Source organism: Podarcis cretensis (genome assembly GCF_951804945.1).
Source record: "Podarcis cretensis genome assembly, chromosome: 6".
In the NCBI taxonomy this organism is placed as follows: domain Eukaryota; kingdom Metazoa; phylum Chordata; class Lepidosauria; order Squamata; family Lacertidae; genus Podarcis; species Podarcis cretensis.
In genome coordinates this window covers 64,054,746-64,081,015 of record NC_137175.1, presented here as the reverse complement: position 1 = coordinate 64,081,015, position 26,270 = coordinate 64,054,746, and the positions used below count along the sequence as shown (strand labels likewise).

General features: G+C 40.8%; 1 protein-coding gene across 1 annotated transcript in view; it reads right to left on the bottom strand.

The window, feature by feature from the left end:
• Positions 1-26,270, bottom strand: part of PDE4B (phosphodiesterase 4B) — a 246,582-nt gene that overhangs the window by 183,776 nt on the left and 36,536 nt on the right. The window contains exon 3 of the mRNA XM_079982021.1: positions 23,980-24,209. Within this exon, the coding sequence (XP_079838147.1) occupies positions 23,980-24,209 (230 nt within the window). The remainder of the gene's footprint in view (positions 1-23,979; positions 24,210-26,270) is intronic.

Genomic DNA, 26,270 nt, shown 5'->3' with positions numbered 1-26,270 from the left:
GTTCTTGCCATCAAATGCTTTCCTTGGCTGATGTGCACTTTTTAATTAAAACATTACAATCAGTGTTCTAATCACACTGCAGGAAGTTTCCCCTCCCCCTACACTGTGAAAGACACGTTACTGAATATTATCATATCCGTAAAGACCTGGTGGGTGGGTGGGTGTGTGGATGTCACACCCTATCTTTCAAACACGCCATCCGGCTGTTGGTAGTTGCCAGCTACTAGCGCAAAAGATCTAACCTATCAATTCTGAAGGAAATCAGCCCTGAGTGCTCACTGGAAGGACAGATCCTGAAGCTGAGGCTCCAATACTTTGGCCACCTCATGAGAAGAGAAGACTCCCTGGAAAAGACCCTGATGTTGGGAAAGATTGAGGGCACAAGAAGAAGGGGACGACAGAGGACGAGATGGTTGGACAGTGTTCTCGAAGCTACAAACATGAGTCTGACCAAACTGCAGGAGGCAGTGGAAGACAGGAGTGCTCTGGTCCATGGCCTTACAAAGATTCGGACATGACTAAACGACTAAACAACAACAAAGCAAAAACTGTATGCAGTTTTTGCTCAAACTTCACATAGCGTTATACGGACTTCACTCATTCCTGAAGCACAGCCCAACAAAAACAAACTAGGCAGTGCTGCAAATGATGTTCCAACAGTTAGAGCCTGACAGAATATAGAGCAGCTCTCATAATCAGTCACTGGGGGGAGTGTCTTAGATGTCGGTTCGATGGTGTCAGCAACTTTTCCTCTTGCTGTTGGACTCTATGAAAGGAATGGCCTCCCACACTACAATTCCCATCAACCCTGCCCATTGGCCATGTTGGCTGGGGCTGATGGGAGTTGGAGTCTAAGCGCAGATGGATGGCTACAAGTTCTCCACTCCTCTGTTCCCAAATACAGTGGTACCTCTGCTCACAACCTGGGCAGAACGCAACCCGCGTCTGAGTGGGTCGCGATTCGTGATTCGCAGCTTCTGCACATGTGCGTGACATTTTGAGCGTATACCCATACGGCGAAACCCGGAAGTAACCTGTTCTGTTACTTCCAGGTCACCGCGGGACGCAACCTGAAAAGATTTAACCCAAAGCGTCTTTAACCTGAGGTATGACTGTACCTCCCACAAGGACAACCCAAGACAAAGATGAGTAGCACCATCTTTTTCTGTATCTGTATCTAATTCCATTCCCCTCCCCAAACATTACACTGTGTAAAAAAAAGGAATGACATACTTTGTAATGAGAGATCCATACTTCTCAGCCTATATTATAATAATGCTACATGTCAGGGAGTGCACATTAGCAACCATAAAAATCAACTTTTTTTCAGACGATTATTTAAATATGAGTTCAATGAAGAAAATAAAAAATATGGAGGCAGCAGGAAACATGCAGAAGAAACATAAGTGTGCTTTCCTGAGCTGCCACTATTGTTGTATCTTTTCACCAGCAAAAGGTTTCTCACAGGGGGTATTTTTTGCAACATCAATGCATGTTTTACACCATTGGAAAATGAGTAGCTTTTTAGCTTGTTGAAAATGCAATATGTGGATCAATAGACCAACATTTACATTATTCTCTTCTTTCTGCCTCCACTGATAGCCAATGAAGGACAAATGTGCTAAATTTGAATAAAGCTGGGGGGGGTAGTTATTTAATGTATTGTGCAATATTACACTTAGAAAGAGTAATACTAACGTTTTACACATAATACACATCTGACAGAAGAATAGCATTTTCAAACCAAGGCAAAACCTTAGGTAAAGGTAAAGGGACCCCTGACCATTAGGTCCAGTCATGGCCGACTCTGGGGTTGCGGCGCTCAACTCGCTTTATTGGCCGAGGGAGCTAGTATACAGCTTCCAGGTCATGTGGCCAGCATGACTAAGCCGCTTCTGGCAAACCAGAGCAGCGCACGGAAACGTCGTTTACCTTCCTGCCGGAGTGGTACCTACTTGCACTTTGACGTGCTTTCGAACTGCTAGGTTGGCAGGAGCTGGGGCCGAGCAACGGACGCTCACCCCATCGCGGGGATTTGAACCGCTAACCTTCTGATTGGCAAGCCCTAGGCTCTGTGGTTTAACCCACATTCTTAAGGCATGGCCAAATTGTGCATGACTGCCCTACATTCAGTCTAGACACAAAGGAACAGTGTCCCAAATTCCTCACTGCTGCCTCCAATGGGGGATTTTGCAAGGATGCCACCACTAATCACTACTAGTGGTATTTGAAATCAGATAAAGTGACGATAAGACCTTCTTTGGCCACTACAATGAAGCCATCCATGAGTCACAGGAGATGCTCATCGCTCCCCTTCCAGCCCTTACTTAAACAAATTAAAAAAAAAAAATCATTCCCCAAGGCTGAAGATTGATCATGCGGTGAGTCCTAGGACAGGAAGGGAGCGCCTTTCTTGGACTCATCTCCAGGCAGCTCAGCTTAAAGGGCTGAGCAGGAAGCTGCCCCTCACTCTCATTCACCCACTCCAGCCAACCTGCATTCCACACACACTGACTTTCTCCCATATATTTGAGCCAGACCAAGCAGGAAGCAATGCTTCCTCTTTCATTTGTGATTTGCAAATAAGGGGTTAAACATGTGGCAGGGGAAGGGAGGAAATACTTATATCAACCAACCTCCCCTTACATTTCACCTCTTCTTCCCAAACCACACATGAGAGCAGTGTTGCAAAAAAAAAAAAAAATTGCTTTGGGAGAATTTGGAAGATCTGCAGTAAGCACCATGTCACAGGGTCTCAGAAGTCAGGGGAGGAAGTAGAAGAACACAACTGGGAAGCTCAAAGGGTGTAAGAGAATCAGCTGAAGAAAACCATGCCCTCTCCAATGTTACTCACCACTGCTGGCAAAATAGGAAGAAGGGTAGCCCTTTTCAAAAGCTTTGGTTGGGAGGGCCAGCAGTTCACCAGTCCTACCTTAAAGTTCAGGGAAAGGAGGAGAGAGGGATTAATTGTGTTTAGAGTGCTGAGGCTATACAGTGGTACCTCGGGTTACATACGCTTCAGGTTACATACGCTTCAGGTTACAGACCCAGAAATAGTCCTTCAGGTTAAGAACTTTGCTTCAGGATGAGAACAGAAATCGTGCTCCGGCGGCGCGGCAGCAGAAGGAGGCCCCATTAGCTAAAGTGGTGCTTCAGGTTAAGAACAGTTTCAGTTTAAGTACAGACCTCCGGAACGAATTAAGTACTTAACCCAAGGTACCACTGTAATACACACAAGACATTCATTCCCACATATGAGCTACATCTCAGACATAGCAGAACTAGGATGCCATTCCCACCAGGCTTCTGATCTATCCATTTAACTCTTATAATCAGTGTAATCTCATTTCAGGGCTGTGTTTCAATTTAGAAGCAAACACCTAATTTTGCATATCTTTCTGGCGCTTCTCTATATAGTGGTGACTGTCACGGTTTTTAGTTCCCTCAGTCGTTCAGATCATGTTGAAAAAGCTATTATATTCCCAGCTTGTTACTTTTTCAGAAATGGGCATTAAAGCTTGTATCGAGAGAGAAAACAAACACCTATGTCATAATGTGTGAGTTGGTGGCTTATCTGTTTTGCAGATAAGGAAAGCATTGCCATGCCTTGAAAAGGAACAAATTAATTAGGTTTACAACTGTTAATGCTACTCAGCAGAAAGGCTCCATGGTAAGGCCTTAATAATGCCACCTCCTAATTTTACTGATGAAAGAATCCATAAGGAAAAGAAAACAAGCAACTAGCTCATAAGATATTTTTTTTCACAATGAAAGCAGAATAGTTTCTTCTTGCTCAGAAACTGGAATCTGTTTTTAAATAGTACTCAGATAACGGAGGCAGGAAAATGGTACCCTCTTTGGAGATGTTTCAGGAAACTGATATTCTCAAATTCCTTTATAAATAGCATGGACCACATAGATCGAAATTAAAAGGTGGATCAGGTCTGGCTTATCCACTTCTCCAAATGGTGAAACACAGGTATCAGCAATTTAAAACCATCAAAATACACACACATATTTTGTGAGGAAACATGCAGCCCGAGAATTTTTTTTTTTTAGAAGATTTAATTTTGCAGATTAATGTGGAATGGAATGGAATTATAGCCAAAAGTAGGAATGCAAATCAGATTTGGCCTCATCCTGAATCACAAGGTGAAGTGAGATCCCTCATCAGTATTTTGGGTTTGTCAAAGGTGATGTGGGATCTCTACAAGGAAGCACAAGTAGAAGCAGAAACAAGTAGAAGCAGTTTGGAGCTCCTCTGTAATCCAAAAAGAAATAACAAAAACAACAACAACAACAATAATAATTTATATATACCCCGCCCATCTGGCTGGGCTTCCCCAGCCACTCTGGGTGTCTTCCAACCAAATATTAAAATACAGTAATACATCAAATATCAAACATTAAAAGCTTCCCTAAACAGGGCTGCCTTCAGATGTCTTCTAAAAGTTTGGTAGTTGTTGTTCTCTTTGACATCTGGTGGGAGGGCGTTTCACAGGGCAGCCGCCACTACTGAGAAAGCCTTCTGCCTGGTTCCCTGTTACTTGGCTTCTCTCAGTGAGGGAACCACCAGAAGGCCCTCGGCGCTGGACCTCAGTGTCCGGGCAGAACGAAGGGGGTGGAGACACTCCTTCAGATAAACAATACTGCAGAGAAGTATCTTCTGCAAGGAAAATAGCATCTGTAAGCTTACCCTAATGCCAGGCTGAGATGCTGGTGGAAGAGAGAGCAAACATCAAAGTGGAGAGGGGGTGCAGAGGAAGAGCCCAGGTGGAATGTTTTTACCAGTACTCCCCAATCCCAGTGCTTTGGGAAGAGTGGGGAGTTCTGCAAGAGTGAAACTTCTGTTCTAAGCTTATGTCAAGACGCTCCCCATCCCAGGAGTAGCAGGGAGGATCTCCTTTGTACATGACAGCTCCAAGTTATAATCAAAAGGAATTATTTTACATGGAAGGCAAATTCCCATCCTACACACACCCTAACTACTTTAAAGGTGCCTCACACAAAAGCCTCAGGGCCTACTTATTTACGATTTAGCAGGTCTATTGCTCAGTGGTACCTCTCTCTCGTGTCTGCAATTTTCAGGCCGACTGCCCGCAAAACACTTCAGCTGTGTAAACACAACATTTTATCCTAGAACCAATGGATAAGGAGGACTTGTTTTTTTCTCCCTAGTCTGCACACAATCTAGATCTATTGCACATTTCTCTCCCCTCCCCAACTGCTTCTTGAGAAACTGGTTTCACTCCCAAAAAACAAAATCTTATTGTGAAACAGATGAAAACGGATGTAAGCAGTCTTGATGATGGCAAATGTATGCGTATCTACACCTTCCTAATTACATTGCGGATGGCCATACACCAAGTCCGCAATGCCACCTCATTCTTCATTAACCAAGGGCATATGAAGAAGGGAAAAGTCTGCATAACCTAATCAATGGGAGGATTTTCAGGTATCCACTTCAACCCTTGTGGATAACAGAATAAATCTAGACTGAAAGAAGCATGTTGAGGACAAGCATGAACAATGCCAAATTAAAGAAAACTACCTTTTTGTGCTGACAATTAATTAGTGTATACATAGCCTAGAATAAGTCCATTTTCATCCATCCTAAAACTATAACAAGCTATCCTTTTGGGGGGAAACCACTGCAGTTATCCTTCTGATTTTTCACAGGATTAGCATCTTCAAAAGCAACCAGTAAATTTCACAATAAAATTTGATCCAATTAGATTTTCATATTTTGGTTATTATCGCCATAGAATTATCAACAACTATGAATTCTACTTAAGATTCTCAACATTAAAAGCTCTCCCACTATCTGCATAGTTATAAGTCAAAAGTATCATGCTATATTGGTGTGGCAGAGCACAACATTGAAGCATTTTGTATGCCTTGCTGGGGAAATATGGGAGGTTTCATTGACTCTTTACAATACTGATGGCAGAGTAATTGGGTGCTTCTTCCAGAAGGTACATTCCATGAAAGCACATTATTTGGATAAAATTAGTTACAAGGCTCCTCTTTCTGTCACTTAGGTCATTGTACCATCTAAAAGGGATTAGCAACAATGAGTCAAACCAAAAGAAAGGAAAACTTCATATAACAGCTGCTAGGAATCTTCTTAGCACAATGTTCTCTAAAAGCCAAAAGATAATGCTAACCCTGTCAACTAAAAAAAAAGGGTGATTTCAAACAAATTATAGATAAGATAACACTAGCTCCCCCACCTCACCCAAAACCAGAAAGGAAACTTTGGAAAATTCCATTCAAATGATGTTTCTATTTTGCAAAGCAATTCCAGCTTTTAGTACAAGCAATTGCTTGCAACGAACACTGAGAGAAAATATGGCTGGAATTCAACTTGCACGGATTGGATCCAGTATCTGGGTGGTCTTCAGCAAGTCAGCTCACACCCAGTGCTGTTCTACTTCTCAAAGGTCTATGGTGAAGATGAGAAAGACTGCGAGGCAGTTTGCAGAATTATGATTATCATTACTACCATCTTGTACACTATTGGTTTTGAATAGGTGCTACCTATAATTATGTTTACGGGACGCGGGTGGCGCTGTGGGTAAAACCTCAGTGCCTAGGACTTGCCGATCGTACGGTCGGCGGTTCGAATCCCCGCAGCGGGGTGAGCTCCCGTCTTTCGGTCCCAGCTCCTGCCTACCTAGCAGTTCGAAAGCACCCCTAAGTGCAAGGAGATAAATAGAAACCGCTTTATAGCGGGAAGGTGTTTCCGTGTGCTGCGCTGGTGCTGGCTCGCCAGAGCAGCTTCATCACGCTGCCACGTGACCCGGAAGTGTCTTCGGACAGCGCTGGCTCCCGGCCTCTTAAGTGAGATGAGCGCACAACCCTAGAGTCGGACACGACTGGCCCCTACGGGCAGGGGTACCTTTACCTTTACCTATAATTATGTTTATAGGTAACACCTACCTAGATGTGGGCAGGGGGAGCCCACCGACAGCATCTCTCTGCTCAGCAGATTTCTTCTGGGTATACAGTATGTGGAATAATATCTGCCTGCAGCGATAGCCAAAATTACATTTAGCTGCTGTTTACTTTCACTAGCCCAGCAGAGCCTCTGCAATTAAGGTTAAGTGAATCAGATTCTGTCCCTTCTAAGGCAGCATAAAAAATTGCCCTGCACTTCAATCAGTTTCTTGTTCAAACACTGGGATGACAACTAGACTGTCTTGGGTACCATGGTAGACAATTATATATAGAAGGTTTTTTATTATTTCTGATGAAAAGGAAGATAAGCAGTTACCTGTGACAATCTAGCAGTTGGGGGGAAACCTGATAATGCAAACTTGAAACAAAGAAAATGCAAAGAAATCTCTGTATCCATCAGCTACAATATTATTCCTTAAAGGATGCCAGTATAGTAAGTCAGAGGGAGTATTAGTAGATGGAAATTACCAATCCAGAACTGTGCATGTATGGCTTGCTTGGCATTGAGGACATATCAAAAATATTTACCAAGTGAATGAAGAAAAACATGGTTTTCTCAGCTTGGAGCGTCATTATGTGCAATCAAGAGGAAAAGAAATATGCCGTAGTTAAATTTCAGAACTGTGTGTGCTGACACTACAGAAGTGAAACAGTACTAATTCCAGGAGGAGAATAAGGAGTAAGGCAGCTACAAATGCATCTGCAGTTATAAAGGCTTACAGCACACTTTGGAGACAACCTTCACAAGAAGCATGTATAGTTGGCTGGCAGCCCGTTCATTTCTTTGTAATCAGCAGAGTGTGGTAAATCATCCTGCATTATTTCACAAAGCTTTGCAAGTGTCTGTGCTGTCATATATGAGTACCTCACATAAACATGATGATCGACCCTTTTCTAAAATGTGCAGGATGTCAACCATGCTCTGCTACAATGCTCTGGGTACAGGGAAAATAGAAATAACTAGGAGAGCCTTGTTAATTAAACAAAAAGTTGTACAGCAAAATCTTTTTGGTGTACCTGAAATATTTCCTGTAGAATGTTTAATTCAGAGTAAGAAAAAGGGGTTGGTGCTGAGGACGGGGACGACGACTATGAGCAATATTATCCTGATGCAAATAGATTTTGGGTGAAGGAGGACTATTTGTAGAACAAGCGGAACCCATTTTCTTGTATTTTGTGAGAAAGAATTCTCCCACTCTCCTCATCCCACAGCTTGTTTGCAACATCTGCTACTTCACAGCTGAATGCTTCCAGAAGCCAGCCTCTGAAAAGCTCTTTTAAAAACAGGCAACATATTTTGAGGACCTTCCTCATCTTTTGCTTGACATTTCCAAGATGGTGGGCTAACCAAAAACTGCAGTACATGAATAGTTATAAACTGTATGATTCAGTGAAAACAAGGTTTGATTGCTCAAAAGGGAGAAATTATCAATCCATAAGAATGCAAATTATTATTCCCCACAGCAAACATTAGCCCACCACAGAACTGGGATTTCAAGTTGATTAAAGCACACATCCCACATAACTAATCCCACTCAAGTCTTTGAAGTGTCTCTGATGGCTGGACAAAACTTCAGGTTTATTTAACAACCATGAAGATGCATCACTCTTTTAGTGGACATCTTCTAAGAACAGGCTGTTGCAGATAAGATGCATGCCAAAATCAGGTAGTTGAACAGAAAATCCATTTGTTCTATCTACTCCCTTCTTATGATAAACTGAAGTTACTTTTAATTAAAGCATGAGTCTTTTAGATTTCATGAATCATGAGAATGATCAATGCTCTGCCCCTTAGGCAGCTGCTGTACGAAGAGTCAGGAAACTGAAGCAAGTCAGATACAGCTGAGTGGTAAAGATTCAGCTTGACCTGGAAAGCTTGATAGTCCTTCCAGGCCAGGGGGAACAAAATGACCAAGACATAAAAACATACCACATCCCATCTCAAGAATCCATCTGACCCCTAATCCTGGATTTAATTTACCCTTTTGTTTTGTGTAGAATTGCCATCCTTTATTGGTTCCCTTTCTACAGAATATCCAGGCCACATCACTGTCAAATACTTGCATGTCTTTTCAGAGCTGATTTGTGGTGACTTTTTAGAATCTACAACACAACTGCAGAAGCAGCCTGTACACTGTGGACAGGTAAAATGACAGACATGCATACCATTGCTTGGAGCAGTGCAAGAAGGGCTAGAAGAGAAAGGGACTGCGCAGTTAGCTGCTGGAGGAAACCAAAATGTTCAGTTTCATTTATACACAAGGTTCCACATGAGGAGAACTGGGACTCCTTAGGGGCTGAACCATGCTACCCAGAAGCATGTATAGTGTTGGCACCATCTCATCTTAACCGCTACAATTTGCTGCTACTGAGGAAGGGAACAGCAGGGGTACAATGGCTAGCGATAATTTTTATTACTTGGTTTTACAAAAGTATGCAAATAAATAAATGAGGATGAAAAAATGGTGGGGATTGACAATCCTTAAACAACTTAGAGCAGGAGCTTAAAGAAAGCCAGTTCAGAAAAAGGAAAGGAAAGGCAATTTTAGCTATATAAGGAGTGTTAAACTCCAACCACCAGGGAGACAATTGGTCATTAAAGGAAATAGTTCCAAATATACTTTCTAGAAAGTAGGGAGTTACTTCTAAGTAAAAAATGGCTTCAATCATTCCCGTTGTTGACAAACATGGATCTGAGCTTCTGTTTTGTTATTTTGCATTAGTTGTTTGGGGTTTTAATTTTTAAAAAACCAACCCATGGTTTTAAGTACAAATAATAAATAGGTAAACAGCAAATATGAATGTAATTTATTGACTGTAATGGTAAAAATGACAGTATATTATGTGCTGTATGGAACCAAGTTATAACTGTACTTCCAAATGGTTGCAGAATAGTAATACCTCAACTGCGCTAAAGGGTCCATGTCACTCACACAGACCTTGTTTCTTGGGCCTAGCCATTTCTGACAACTGGAGAAAGTTCGTCTGAATTTCCACCATCCACCAGAACTTCTCCCATTCTGACCTGAATGGAAGTTGATCATGTACTGTAATTTTCATTGGTTGAAACAGGGAAGGGTAGAAGAAGTTTGCCGTGAATTACGCTCACCATGTTCAATTTAAAATAGTTTTGACATAAAAATTATTCATGTGTGGATTCCTGTTTGTGGAATGATCTGAAGTAAATCAGTGCACCCAGGATGGTATCCTTTTCTTTCCTCGGTGCTCCCCTTTGCAACCTTAGAATGGAGGAGGGGAGTCTGCAACTCTTGCAGGAAACCTTGAGTAAAGGACTCTGGATCCTTCCTCCTCTGGCCTAGTTCCTGCGGTCAGTCTTCCTACATGGTTTCATATTCCTTGCTCAGTTATCTCAGATAGCTAGCTTTGCTTCTATGGTTGTGTATGCCAGCCATTGTCATAAGCCACATCACATCAAGTGACATATAAATTCAGGGTAGCTACCCAGAGGAATCCACTGTAGATCTTACCCATCACTTGCACTTAGAGGGGTTCCTTAGCGATATCAAATCCAGGCTTCTCCCTGGCTTCCTCTCATTTTACTTCCTTAAAAAAACAGAAGATGGAGAAGATAATGGGCTTAAATATGTCTGGCATGCTGACATGGTGTGCCATAACGTACACATGCACACCACTCCCCAACAAGCAACCTCAGGCCATGGAACAGAAACTAATACTAAATGATATTATTGCACGAAGAATATTCTTCTGTATGGCAAAAACGTATGCATGTGGTGGTGGTGGTGTGTGTGTATGTAAATTACTATTTGAAGTATAAAGCAGGCAAGAGCTAATGTAATTGTAGCTGGTGTTCTCTCAATGAGAACTTCCTCAGCAAGTTTGAATCTAGTTGGTTTAGAATATTTATCAAAGAATATTTAACCGTCTGCTCTATTATTCATAATGGGTAATCACAGTTGGCAGGATGTGATGTGGGCTGCTTTGGGGATTCTCTTCTGAAGTGCACAGATGTATTTTTTACTAATGAATTCAAAATCCAAGCAAGCTTTCCACAGAGAAAAATATATACATGCAGACACACTTCAATAATTGGAGATTCTGATACAGCACCGGGGAGCAAGCAGAAAGTGGTTTGCATACATTGATGTGTCAATTTTGACTGCTGTTTCCATCCCTTAACTTGACCATTCCAAGCAACTCTCCTGTGATTGTCATCCAATAATGAGAAACAAATGAAACAGCAACTTTGACAGATACATATCCATTACGTATCTAAAGTGAAATAGTTCCTGCCACTAAACAGCTCTCAAGTGTTAGTGGCTTCTGATCACTATGACCACATGTGTGTTTCAACTAACATCCTAGAAGAAGCTGAACCACAAATACCCAATACAGTCTATTGTAATGTAGTTGAGTTTTTTGGGATAAATGTTCAGCCGTGGGCTTTTAGAAATGTTAATTGGGTTTTTACCGACATCTCAGGTAAGGCAGACAGCTGAGGAAAGGGCACCTACTGCAATATATATATATATATATATGACCAAATACTTCTGGTATAACAGCTTAAGTTATGCAGAACTCTTCTTCGTGTAGAACAGAGTGTTGTCTAGCATTATCTTCAGATGTACAATTCCAGATTATAGGAAGAGCAGATGAAGTACAGAACTGCTATGTACCTCCAGGCGTCTATTACCGGTACATAAAAGGCATAGAAGCACCCTACAGATTCATTTGGGGGAATGGGCTAAAAAGTAGAAAGAAAGGCTAATGTTTGTGTCAAATACGGCTGCTAGAAAATCTGTCTGATTCATTATTTTTCAAAAGTATTCTATTCCTAATGTACTGGAAAGAGAAGCACATCAGGATTCCTTCATTTTCTGTTTAAATTCTGCTATATATAGTTCAAATGCATAAGTAGTGCAATGCAGCAATGCTTTTAGGCATCACCATCTCCTCCGCAGCCTTACATTCCTAAATTCTGCAAGCCTTAAATCCTGTTAGAACCATGAACAGACTTGCTGAAAGGGACCACTTGGAGACTGTTTGCAGTAAGAAGGTTCAAATAAAGATTCAAACTAGAATTACACGCTTGTAACGACAGAATCCAGATAGAAGCTTGAAACAGGAATATGGATAGGGCATGTAGGGCCATAGGCCTTAAAAATAAAAAGCAATGTAAGGAAGGTAGAGCTGGACCATAAAATGAATTGCAACTGAAAATAAGCTCTTTTAAGTGTTTAGATTTGAAAGTATATTTTGAAATGAGAATGTGGGAACAAAATATCAGTCAAGGCAGTGGCATTTGACGATGTTCATATGATGGTGGCTGAAATTTCTGGCCATAGCAATTTGGGGGGGAGACACAGGACAAGTCGTCTCAATAATTAACTAGTGTTTGAGGGTGCCTGCTAGATTAGGAATACAAAAAGACTAAACCCAGGCTAGACACAATTTATGGCTGGGGGGTAGGCAGGGCTGGAGTTCCAAAAGAAGTTGAAATACCCATCATTAATGTCATTAGCCTGTATTTATCTGACCAAATGTGCATCCAGGGCCTCTCCAGGACTTTATGCTATTTGTTGATATGCAGAGGGCAATTGTGAGTGACTAAGACATGGTTCAGACACAACAATCTTGGGCTGATAAACTGTGGTACGTCTGATCCATGTTTCATATCCTGGTTTGTAAGCAGTGCTTAAACTACACTGCCGGCAGACAACTCAATTGGTTAGGGTGTGGTGCTGATAACACCAAGGTCATAGGCTCGAACCCCATATGGGACAGCTGCATATTCCTGCATGCAGGGGGTTGGACTAGATGATCCACAGAGTCCCTTCCAACTCTACAATTATATGATCATGGGAAGCTGTGGTTTTAACAAGCCAGGCTAGGAAAAGGGGTAAGAAGAGAAGGAGAAGGGAGCATATGGGCTCATGGACTTTTTCTTTAGGCCAAGATAATTACATCTTAAATGAGGTGTAAAAGTTTTTTTGGGTTTTTTAGTATTAATTGACTTCTCCCAGAATGCTAGGACTGTCCACATGTTTGCAACCTCGTGAATAGAACCAAATGGTTCAAATGTCCTGGAAGGCCTATAAACACCATCTTGATAGGGGAATCATCGGTGCAAGCTGTATAAGGAGATCCTATATGCTTATCTGCTTGCTTGAACCTTAGCTTTTGGTTTAGTAAGCTGGGAGAGGGAATGGCAGTGGGGAACGGAGCCTCTAAACCAGGAGTGGTTGATTGGGCTATTGTTGCAGCTTTTCTTTTAAGTAACCCATACATGACTAGCCCTTCACAGACAAAGTCATAATGCTTGGTGCTTCAGTGTCCGTCCTGCGGCAGTGGCCAGGAACCCTGCATTGCATTGCTATGCATAAGTCTCTTGACAGATCTCTATAAATACAGCTCTAGAACTAAACACTCTAGAATTTTGTGCATCTTTCTTTGGAATCCCTGCAACTAGGTTCTTTGGGGCATCAGTCAATCCTTCTCCCCAGTCTGTACTTGGACTCACGGAACAGAACATCTCAAGAGTAGAGAACTAATGATGTGTATTTTGTATCTGTGTAATTTTGTTTTAAGAACTTAAAATTAGAAAAGGTACAAAGTGTGCATATCTCATATCTATGTAAACATATTTTGAGTCACAACCACTAAAATAAATTATTTACATTTCAGGAGTGTTAGCCTTATTCTGCAAAAAACAAACAAAACAAAAAAAGATTTCCAATTGTGATAAAACTTATAGTAATTTTGCTAACTTGACCATTACTGCATATTCATACAATTTAGCATCCAATTCTAAAATAGTGGGAACTGATGTTGTTTCTCATCATTAACATAAGATTGTCATGTAGCTATGACAAGATAGTAGATAATTTCCCACATACACTTTGGTATGAATATGCAGAAGATCATTTCTCATGGACACATTGCAAATTGATGGTATATATGCCAATGAAAGTGGCTAATACACAATCCCAACCCAAACAAGCCACAGTATGTTGGTTCACACAGATATAACTCTATTTTCTTGCATTTGACTATAATGGCTTAATTTATATGTTCTACTTCAACCAGTTTTTGGATGAGGATACAAGTTAATAAATACATGTTAGTGACTTCTCTGTAAATTGTTATATGCACCAGATGTTTTAGGCTCACAACAGTTCATTCCCTAGAAAACTATCCTATGATTCAAACTTGCAATGTTATAAAATGTTTCCACTGTCCTCATTTCAGCTCAAGAAATTTCATTTCGATCACATTCTTTTTCCCTCTCTTTTTAAAGCATTTCCCCCTAAATATGGTTATTACTATTTTAGGATTTTGTGGGCTGCATCTAAGCACTGATTTTTTTCAGCAGCTCAATTCTTTTGCTAATTGGTCCTGCTGAAACAGCTCTCCCAGTTTTAGATACACTTCGAGCTGTCCCACTTTACTTTTGCTGGGAGTACATTACTGTAAGAGAATCATTAAAACATATTCTCTTCCTCTGCTTGTGCAGCTACCTGTATCCAGAGCTTTCTGTATTTTCAGATACCTGCACTGCATCTTGGAATGATTTTCCGCAGCAATAACAAGCCTGTTGCGTACCCAAACAATAAATTTCATTCCCAACGAAGACATAGCTGCCTTTGTCCAAACAAGCAGAATCATCTATTCACATTTTAAACCACAACCTGTAGTAAATAACCCCACAAGTGTTTCATGTGATTATATAAGGGGGTTATCGTCACACTAAACCATAATAATCATACCATACTCATGCAGCTACCCTAAACAGAGAATATTCCTGCTGAGCTGAAAGATCCAAGATATTCATCTGTGACAGCAACAGATGAAAGCTAAATATAGACAGCCAAAACACTTCTCTGTATATTTTCAGTTAAAATGACTTTACTGATAAACCACAGACAGCACAAATTAATTCTTTGATATATGCTACAGTACCTGCAACATGCACTAGATTTAAGCACAGCTAAGAAATTCTGAAAAGAAAATGGCTGAAAATCAGGACTTAAGTCAATTTCTAAAGGACAGCCTTCCCAGGATCTTTAGTTGTTTTTTATTTCCATTAAAACAGGTAAAGGTAAAGGGACCCCTGACCATTAGGTCCAGTCGTGGCTGACTCTGAGGTTGCGGCGCTCATTTCGCTTTATTGGCCGAGGGAGCCGGCGTACAACTTCCGGGTCATGTGGCCAGCATGACTAAGCCGCTTCTGGCGAACCAGAGAAGCACACGGAAACGCATTTACCTTCCCGTCAGACTATTTATCTACTTTCACTTTGATACTCCTGTGATATTTTGGTTTCGCTCAATTTCTCATTTTTCCATTCTTAGTTCTCCACAATTCTACATCTGTTGGCTATTTAAAAAAAACATTTTCACAAAAATTCATCAGCATTTTGCGAATTGCTCTTGATATACGTATCTTTGCAAGCAAATTTCCCTAATATAATGAGTTTTGTATGTTATTTTCACTAGTATATGCATTTTTATGTACACCTTCCCCTAATATACACATCTTGCTACATATGTGGTTGGAGAACTGCACTGGAAATTTAAAAATATGAGAATTTTAAAGGATAACTGCACTTTGGCTCACATATTCATTCAGGAGTGCAAGTCAGAAATTTTTGCATTGAAGTGTAAACTGAACCGAATTTCTCATTTCTTTATTGAACCTTACAACTTAGAAATGGGCTATCCAAAATTCAGTTTAAGATGTATCTATGAAATGTATCATAGATATAATAAAAGCTTCTCTATTGTTTTCAATCACAATAAAACGCTAGTCTGAGTGGACAGGCAGATTTTTCCACTTCAAACTGCAATGTGCTCAAAAATGTGCAGATGAAAACTGACTATAATGGCTCTCACCTGTGGGCAGGACTTTTACATCCTCTCATCTTTATTTACCACCTTCCCACCTTTGTTTTAACTTACCTTGGCTCAAATGGTGGCTTAAGGTTTTGAATTTTCTTGATCATACTTTGTACGGGTATTCACAGTTAAAGACCAACAGTTGTGGGAAAACAACATGGATAATGTGAACAAAACTTATATTGCAAGCAAGCACAAAGCAGTATGTCCAATAGCCTGTCCTAATATTTGGCTGAGCCACAGATGCTAGATCTAACTCATTTATTTCCTGCCTGGCATTATTAAATTCAAGTTCTCTCTCGTCCAAGAAAATAATTCCTGTTTTGGTCTGTTGGCTTTACAAAAAGCACAGTCATGGCAAGAAATTTATCACAAATATTTATTCTGAACACTTTCATAGAATAGAAATATGTCATTGTGGTGAGCTATGCCAAGCTAAATAGCAGTAAACATGACCAAAAGGCATATAACCTTTCACTTCAATATGCAAGGAATACTTTCCCATTTTGTTGGCATATTTCCATAGTTCAGTGGACATGCCTTTCAGAATTTTTTTAAAAAGAAGGCATAAATGACAAGAGAGAGTAATTGTGTTCAACACATATCAAGGTCTATGCTGAAACCAATAAGATTCCTAACCATTTGGGGCAAGGCTTCATGGTAATCTCCATTTTAAGAAAAGAAGCCCCCAAAGCACACCGAAATACTTTTTCCTAGATGAAGTCTTCAAGTCTATATCCAGCTCTAAAACAATTCAACATTCACGATATCTACTTGGTTGTCAAGGAAACTTGCGATAATCATAGTAATTCTCTTTTCCAAACTAAGCTATCATTTATATTGTCCAGAAACAGTAGATTGTAATTAAAAACCATTTTCCTATGGAGTACATTAGATGTTACAAACAGCACATGATCTATTTTTTTCTTTTTAAGAAATGTCACCTTGTTCTAAAGAAAAACATGGCAGGCACTGAAGGACAAAATGGTTTGTGTGTGTGTGCAGATATGTGCAAAATGAAAAATAAGCTTCCCTGTCATCCAAAACCAGCCTTTTCCAACCTGGTTCCCTCCAGATATTTTGGACTACAACTTCCATCAGCCCTTGCTAGCATGTCCATGAGAAGGGCTTGCTGGATCAGATGAGTGGCTCATATAATCCAGATTTCTCTTCCCACAGCAGCAAAACCAGATGCCTATGGGAAGCCCAAATGCAGGACCTGAGCACAACAGCACTGTCCCCACCCCACATGCCCCAAACATCTGGAGGGAACCAGGTTGAGGAAGGCTTCTCTAAACCTTACCAAACAAGCATAGATCAAGACTAAAACATTAACTAATCTGTATGGACAATATCACTGAACTGGTATTAGAAAAATATTTGTCAGTATTTAAAAACCTATGCTATATTTATGTGGCAGCATATAAATGAGTTCCACACACTCCTGGCTTATATAACATAATGCTAATTGCCTTCTTAGGAGTTCAAATGTTGGTAAGCAGCTGACATACAGTCATACCTCGGGTTGAATGTGCTTCAGGTTGAGTGCTTCGGGTTGCGCTCCGCAGCAACCTGGAAGTTATGGATAGCATTACTTCCGGGTTTCACCGCTCGCACATGCGCAGACGCTAAAAATGACATCACGCGCATGTGCGGAAGCCGCAAAACGTGATGTGCAGATGCACTGTTGCATCTTATGTTCTATTCAGGATGCGAAAGGGGCTCCGGAACGGATCCCGTTCGCATCCTGAGGTACCACTGTACTCTCTACACTTTGTTCTTTATACTCCAGCATTTTGCTCATTTTAACCCACCCCTAACATTTTTTCATCACTGAATTCTGTTCCAACTTCTTCGATTTCTACAAAGAACTGGGGTAAGGAAGGAAGCTTTAACTACTGTTTAAATCCAGACCTCTTGTGTTTCCTTACTACAATTCTTGCACATGTAATAATTAACCAAAGCTTGCTGCTGCTCATCCCTCATGTTCCATAGGCTAACCAGAAAAAGCAAGGATAAAAACAACAACAACTTCTGCCCCATGAAGTCCTCAATTTTATATGGGCAACTGCTGCACCTCTAAGAGAGATTCTTGAAGTGAGAGGATCATAAGAAGCTCAATCCTAACAAAAAATACCCACCGAGGAACCTTGCTGGCAGGAGGCAGCAGCAACAGGTAACCTTTCTTGCAATCTAATTCTAGAAAGCCAAAGCAACCTTTGACTGGCTCTTTGAGAGGCTCCTAACCCTTTACACCCTGGGTGACTAAATTATTTGGTTACTGCCACAATACGTTTGGTCCCTTCTGCACTTCTATTAATTTAAAAAACCAAATATGTGAATTCTTTACTGGAATCATATCAGTTTCAATTCTAAACAGTACACAAAATGACCTTGAAACTTGGGGATTCCTTCAGATAATGCTGGATACAGGTAACTGCTGTGCAAGAAATAAGTGTGGCCCAGTTCACTCTGCCAGTGTCAGGCAACCATGTGTTAGATGTTAGTTTTGCATAGCAGCGGGTATATGAAACCTGATACTTGTTGGGTCTGATACGTGTCATAAATGGCCCTTGAAAATATGAAAAATGAGCACACAAACTGGGAGCAAACATTTTGAGTTCTGCTACATAGCATCTTTCCAAATGCTATCATTCATGTCTGGATGTCCTGAAGACAGGATAGGTATGGCCACTGAACAGCATTGGTGAAGCTCCTACACATGGACTCATTCCTGTTGGACCTTTCTCTGAAGCAACCTCATATACCCAAACCAGATTCCTTGTTTTATTGAAAGTCAGGATTAATTATCTCCTAGTCCTTTGTTATTATTTATTTTGACATACACAGTTTATTGCCTAACAACAATGTATGACAATAAATGAACCCACAAAAAATGCAAGTGCCATTTTTAAAAATGAAATATTTTATGTTTAGCAACACTAAAAAAAAATTATTGCAAATACCAAACTTCATCCAATTTTGGATTGACCCAGAATGCCAGATTAGGCCCTTATAAGCTCCCTTTAGCAGAGATCTGCATACTTCCCAATAGAAGATCATCTCAATCTTTAATAATGTAAGAAATATTTAAAAATAAATAAATACCCTACTGCTATTCATCAAAAGGTTCCAGGGTGATGTACAAAACTATGAATCAAACTAATTCACACAACATAGAAAGACAATTTAAAACCAGCAAATAAACTTAACAGATACAGTAAGAGAAGAAGAAAAACAGAAAGAAACAAGCAGACAGCAGAGTAAGACAGAGTTCCAAAATTTATCTAAGCTTCCCAAACAGGAAGCACCTGTTTTAAGCACCTTGTGTTTAAAAGCCTGTAATGTCATTGCCAGATGTGCTCCTTGGAAAGGGAATCCCAAAGTCATGACTCCAACACGGGGGGGGGGGGGGGGGTTGAAACAACCCTCTCCATTAAGGAAAAACAATGTACATCTGCTGGTGATCTTAAGACCTTGGCAGGCTGGTATAGGAAGAGGTACTCCTTCAGGTATTGGGCCCCAAACCCTTTTAAGACTTTACAGGTTTTGAGGGAAGATACAGTAGATCAACTGGAGACTATCCCATGGTTGATAAGAGAGTTGTAGTTAAGTTTCAGCACGATAGCTTTTGAAGCAACCTTCGTTGCTAAATCAGTGTAGAGGGAAACTGCAGCTGAGGTTCTGACAGAAGCCTGGCAGACTCCACAAGGAAGAGGTTGTGGATGTGACTGAGCAGTGCAAGTATGGTCCACGGTGCCTAGTTAATGAGTGATAACTGGGGGAGTGAAAGTGAGGTAGGAGCCTCATAGTGTAATAGACTTATCTTTTGTTAAGATGAGAAACTCTGAAGCTCACTTCAGCATCTTCTTAAAGAGGCAGGGACCCTGTATTATGTTTGATATACCACTAAAGTGAGTTACCTAGCAGCACATGCATTCTTATTTTAAGTAACTGCAACTAAGTTAACCATCTAGAATGAGATGTTGATCCTTTCACACTGTTTTCTTTCATAGCCAATGCATAGAATGTACATAACTACCAATTCAAGCATAGGGAAATATATTTTGTTAGCTCCAATTTATCTACATGAGAGAAATAAGTATATATGTTTTGCACAATTTGTAAAAATATATGTTTTATAATGATAATACATAAATTCATGCAGGTGTACTGGTGCCTAGAAGGTGTTTTAAGACCAACACATAACAGGATAAAAATTGACCTGCAGTATCAGAAGTCACATGCCAGAAAGCTTGCCAGAATGATTAAAAACATGATTAATTGCCAAGAGATTTTCTGAAGATGTCAATGATTAATGAGTCACTTTGATGTAACTTTTGAAAAACCCAGTCAATATAAAATGTGAATGCCAGTTCCAAGAAATGCTAATGTTGCAGACAATATGCACAAGAAAGCTTTTCCACACACTCTTTCCTTCAACATACTTGAGTATTTGGGGAGGGAGTGTTAAGGGAGGGGTAGCACCTCTTGTGGGGGACACGCCATGCTCCTTCTGGAGTAGTTGGTCCAATACTGGCCCTTACCCTACACTCAGCTCCCACCTATGGCTCCTAGAAGCTGTCAGCAAGTGACAGCAGCAACAGGTGGGAAATGGCTTCTACCAGCCTGTTAAACCAGGTGAGTGTAGCCAATGGGTCTCAAACCCTCATCTGGCAGATTGAGTGGACAAGACCAATAATGGGTCCAATAGTCAAGAAGATAGTTACAGGGAAAGATGGGCAGATGGGGCTCTTCAACCTGGGATGGTAGCCCATCTAGGAGAAGAAAAGCTCTGATCCTAAACATTCGCTGCCTTGAGGCAATACTCATTTCATGCTATAGGTTTTGGGAGTAAGCCTTGAGGAAAAATCTGTACCCAATGCCTTGAGGGACATCTTCAGAAGAAGAAAAGGCTACGGTGTAAACCTTACACAAATCCTAAAACAGTTGCCTCCTTCTAGCAACTCCTGCAGCTTAGCCGGTGCCGAATGTATTGCTCTGCTTTCCTTTGGACCATATCAGTCATGCCAAGAGAGGGGGCTTCTAATATGGGCAGCCCAGGACTTCCATACACACTGCCCAGGCTTGCACCCTGAAGAGGTCACTTTGGTGCTGCTAATGCAGCAAAAAACAATGTAAGAAGCGGCAGCAGCTACAAGTTACCAGTCTCTGCAGCCACGGCAGGTGCTGTGATTCCCCAGCGGTTTGGCTTCACCCTCAGAAGTACACTCCTTGAGTGTCCCTCGAGACAGACGGATGCCAACAACAACTTGAGTCTTGATATGCATAGGCAGTCCAATCTTATTTTTCACTTTGGCTATGGAGTAAGTGGACTGCATCACAGCATGAAGAGGTGTCTATTGTGAGGCAAGGACGCCACAATTTTCTAGCTGTACCCACCTGCCTCTATTCCAATTTTATTTCATTTCACATTGTTGAGCAGAATTGAAGTATAGATAAACAAGAAGAGCCTTCCCTTTCAAAATGCAGTGGCATCAAGAAATAAGAGTTTATGAATCTGCGTGGGGAGTTGAAAAGAAATTGTGTAAGTTATCTCACACATATCTCGAAATGTCCAAGCTCTTCCTCAGGTGCACAGTTTCCCTTCACTACATCCATCCTCTGCAGGTGCTTGTCATTACAACCAGTGCACAAACAACTTAAAAAACACTTGGGGGTGTGCACTTATGTAATCACAGACAAATGAAGAGGTAAGCATTGCATCTCCAACACCCATCATGTAAACAGGTGCCGACGCTTGGGAATGAGAAGAGTGGAGAGGGTTTGGCTCACTGCTCCAAGGTAACTGTGCAGTATTTTACCGGAAAAGGTATTTGTGACACTACAGCAGACATTCTGTAATGACACTTAGGTTTAGGATTCTGCTGCACAATGCCTATTAAATCAGACATGACTTATACTGCCGTATATCAGAAACTTAAAATTCCCCCAAAAAACAAGCCAGTGCTAATTCAATAATACTTTTAAAACAAAAATTAGGAGATATTTTATCCATGATGGCCGTAACCAGTTTGAAGATATTTTATTAAATGCATACTGTATCAGAAAAGAGGTGCAGCAATGCCCTCTTGTGTTGTAAAGAACTAATCACGAACCAGTAATTTCTGGTTAGATTTAGCTAATACTAAACGAGAACCTGTTTGTAAGAAACATGCACATGAACTTTGTTTATTACATTTTTTAAAGGAGAAAGTGTTAAAACTGTGCCAAATCTATAATCATAAGTGCGTAGAAGGACAACCATATGGGGCTTGCTCTTTCTGGAAATAGTATATTTTAAGGATGGAAATAGTTAAGTAGAACATATAACAAATTTGGTAAGAGCGGAACACCTGCGTTTTATCTTTCACCCAATCCCACATACCGCATATTCATGGCAATCTATACACTTATTCAGGCTGCCAAAGCCAGCCTTGGATAATCATTTAGAAGTCCTTTACTATCATTGTAAGGAGATGAATGAGAAATCAAATATAAGCAAAGATCAGCTAGATATTCAGATCAACATTGGTCTTGCCAATCTACACTTTCCCTTCAAATCAAATAAATGCAACCAAAGGAAAAACCTGAAGTAAACACCCTTGGCTCAGCTCCTCAGTTTGTATGAAATATTTATGACCAACTGTTCAAAAGTGAGAGGGGTTTTTTTGTGGGCAAGGTGTGAGTCTGTTAGCACATATGAGGCTGCGGAAAGGTTTTTCAGCTGGGAAGAGAGTAGACTAAACTATAAAACTGTTGAAATGATCATAGTCTGTTGGCGAACCATACAGCTGATGGGGGAAACACAGTTCCAGGCCTCTCTCTTTTTCAGAGGAAGAGGAATAACATCATCGTTCAGGGTGACAGGATAACTGATGGATGCTTCTTACTCCCATGAATGAAGTGAGGCCATAAATGGTTTAACTAGTCAAAGGCCTGGGAGAAGATAGGTGTTTTTTGCCTGGCATCTAAAGGTGCCAGCCAAACCTCCCTGAGAAGAATATCCCACAAGCATAGAGCCAAGGCAGAAAAAGCCTGTTCTTATGTTGCCACCCTCAAAACTTCTCATAAAGGAGGCACACAAATAAGGGCCTCAGATGATTGTTGCGGGTCTGGGTTGGTTCATAAGGGGAGAGGCTGTCCTTGAGGTATTGCAGTCCTGAGCCATTTAAGACTTTAAGTAACATACTTTAGACTGAACTTGTTCATTAATAGTGTTGGGATTTTGAAACATATCCAGGTTGGAAAAGTTTTAAGTTTTTTAAATAAATGTATGCAAAGGTAATAAGATCAAAGAATGTTTCATCTTTCTAAAGTAATAGAAAGCTATACAGATTAAAGGCAAAAGGAGACAAGCTGTTCAAACATAATGCATTGGGTATCCCAAGAAAAGACACATGCCTTTTCTTTGCTATTCATTTTGGATTTGTGAAAAGAAACGGCTTCACGCCCCCCATGAATTTTTGTTGAACAAGGCATCACTAACATCCAACAGAATTCATTAAGTAGATCTTGCTGAAAGATACACATTCTGCTCATGCTCTCAAATATATTCTAATAGTCTCTCGAAAGTTTTCAGATAAAGTTTCCTTGAGAATATGGACTGCTATTCTTAAAACCTTTTGAAGATATTATAAAGGCAAAATACAGTAATACAGTAATTAAATTAGCATTAAGATTTCAAGCATATATATTGCATCTTTATACTGGAAAAATGTTTTACAAATTAAATTGAATAAGTAGGACCTGCAACAAAATACTGCAGCATATCCGCCCCCAGGAGTGCTCCTGTTCTAACAGGTAAACTGTTAGAAGCTCTAGAAAGCCAATTCACCCTCACTACTCCTCAATTCTCTTTTACCCTCATCTTTTCAGCATTCCATGGCTCTAGGTGTACACTTAACATGGTCAAAGGATCAAGGAATAAAGTTTCCTAAAATAGCAACTTTGTTTAAAATTCCAGAAGAGTGCATGGTAAACTGCTTCACCTCTTAATGGTTTTTATAAAATGCACATGCCATGGAAATCCGGTCGGTTTTGAAACACGAGCATTTCTTGTTATGAAACAGTCTTTCTAACAAAAGAAAGGCCTTAAGATAATACGTAACAAACTTCCCAGATGTAATCTCTCTTCGAGAAACTTACCTATCCTGGTAAGTGGTAATGGCAATGCTGGGAAGGTTCAGTAGGGGCAAAGTCGTGGGTCTAGAAATGTTATCTGGTGTTCTTGCTCTTTCACTCTGCCTTTGGGACAGTGGTGGTAACTGCAAATTACCGGAGCAGCATCTTCTTCCTCTCCAGAGATCTATGCCAAGGGTGTTACTAGATGCGCTATAAGACTTGCTCAGGCCGCATTCTAAGTAATCTTTCACATTCTGTAAAAAAAATTAAAATAGAGATTTTTATTTATACAGGGATTCCATTTCATGAATTAGAATATCAATAATGCTTACAAATACAAAATGGAAATGTACACTGTTCATTCACATGAAAAACATATAAAATAGTTTCTTAACATGTGTGTGTGTGTGTGTGTGTGTGTGTGTGTGTGTATCTGTGTGTGTGTGTTTTGATAACATGTATAGATACAGATAAATAAGCATATTCAATTCTGCACTAATATATTTTGGCAAGCTTTGTGATTGGCTTCCAGCCTGTGACTACAACAGTGAAATTACAAAATAGCTGTAAATGAGTAAAAAGTCAGTTCAAAATGGTGTTGGGTGCAATTCACCCATGAGCCTAAACAGGTAACTTAAGCACATGCTAAACTTTTTCCTACTGAAATCAAAGGGGCATAATGGCCTGATTCATGTGTCATGCCAAGCCAAAGTTTAACTTCACACAGATATGCAGGCTTCCAGAGAGCAGAATGCCACACACCTCTGATCCTATTTTCTGCTTTGTTGCCATGAACCAAGGTATTGCTTAGTACAGAGGTGAGGAACCTTTGGCCCATGGGTCAGTTTGGGCATGTCAGGAGGTCCAAGCTGGCCCATAAGTCCGTTTTCCCAAAACCATACCTACCTGTCCACTAACTGATATGAATTATGAGGTTATCAGGTGGGCAAGGTAGAATTCTGTGTTAACTGCACGCTCCTGTTCCCAGAAGGGAACGGGGTGCACAACCAAAGCAGCAGGATTTAACCCCTGCTCATTCAAGGACAAAACAGAGCCTGCTTAAAAAACAACAAACCCCTTCGTTTCAGCAGCACCTGACATCACTGTGCCACCGGGTAATTGATAGGTCAGTGGTTATCTACCTGTTAAATATGGCCTGTGAGACTGATCCTGATCTAGGCCCATGGAGCCAGAAAAGTTCCCCACTCTTGACTTGGTGTGTCATCCAAACCCAGGCTTGTTCGTAAGCTCTTTCCAAATTAACCATGGGGTGTAACCAAGAAAAAACCTTGTTACAGGTCATGCTTAGTGAAGAAAAGGCTTGACCAACTGCACAATTTGTGAAGCCAAACAACAGACCAGAATACCATATCGGCCCAAATATAACCCGTACCCACAAATATGGCGCACCTTTAAAACTGAAGGGGGAGGAGAAAAAAAAAGAAAATCCCCGGGCTGCTTCCTGCCGGTGGTCTCCCTCCCCTTCCCCCTTCTTTCCAGAAGCTCAGGGGAGGCTTGGGAGCAGTGGGCAGGCTGTGTGCCATTGCCCCGCTGTCCTGGGCTGCTCCCTGGGGTGGGGGGGACCTTTGCTGGTGGCATAAGGTCACAATTATAAGCCGCACTTGAACTTTTCCCTGGCAGAATTTGGGGGAGGAGGAAACTGTGGCTTACATTCAGGCCAATTTGGTAATACAAGAGCTTCTGAAAGCAATCTTAGTTCCACCACAATAGTTTAAACAATTGGGGAAAGGTCAATAGTTGACTAAAAATATTGAGTAGTAACTTCTTTCTTGTCATTAACATGGCACATTCTTGTAGCTAATAAACTTATATAGCTTTGCTACTTCCCTTTTTTAAAGGGTTGCAATCCACACAAAAGTAATGTGGGGGAGAGGGGAATTTAGCAGCCTAGTTAAATAGTTTTTCTCTCCAACCTCTCATACTTTAAAACTAGTCCAGAACAAATGTGGAAAAAAGAGCACATCAGAGCATGAGAAATTCATGTGGACCTTTTGAACATTAAGAATGTTGGGGGCGGGGGATTCAAACAGGATTTTTGCAGGGTGAGGTATCTCACCTTCCAGTGACCCGCATTTCCTCCCAGGGAAGAACTTATTTTCATAAGGAAATAGATATGCTCAATGATTGAGGTTTGAGACAGAACTCAGCAAAGAGTCCTGGGTGGGGCCCTCCAGCTTTGCCAGTCTGGTGGTGGCGGCAGCAGCACTGCGATCAGCACCAGAAAGCTTTGAGACATGGTTTGAAGTTCCCACACTTCTCTGGAGCAACACTAAGAACATAAGAAGAACTCTCTT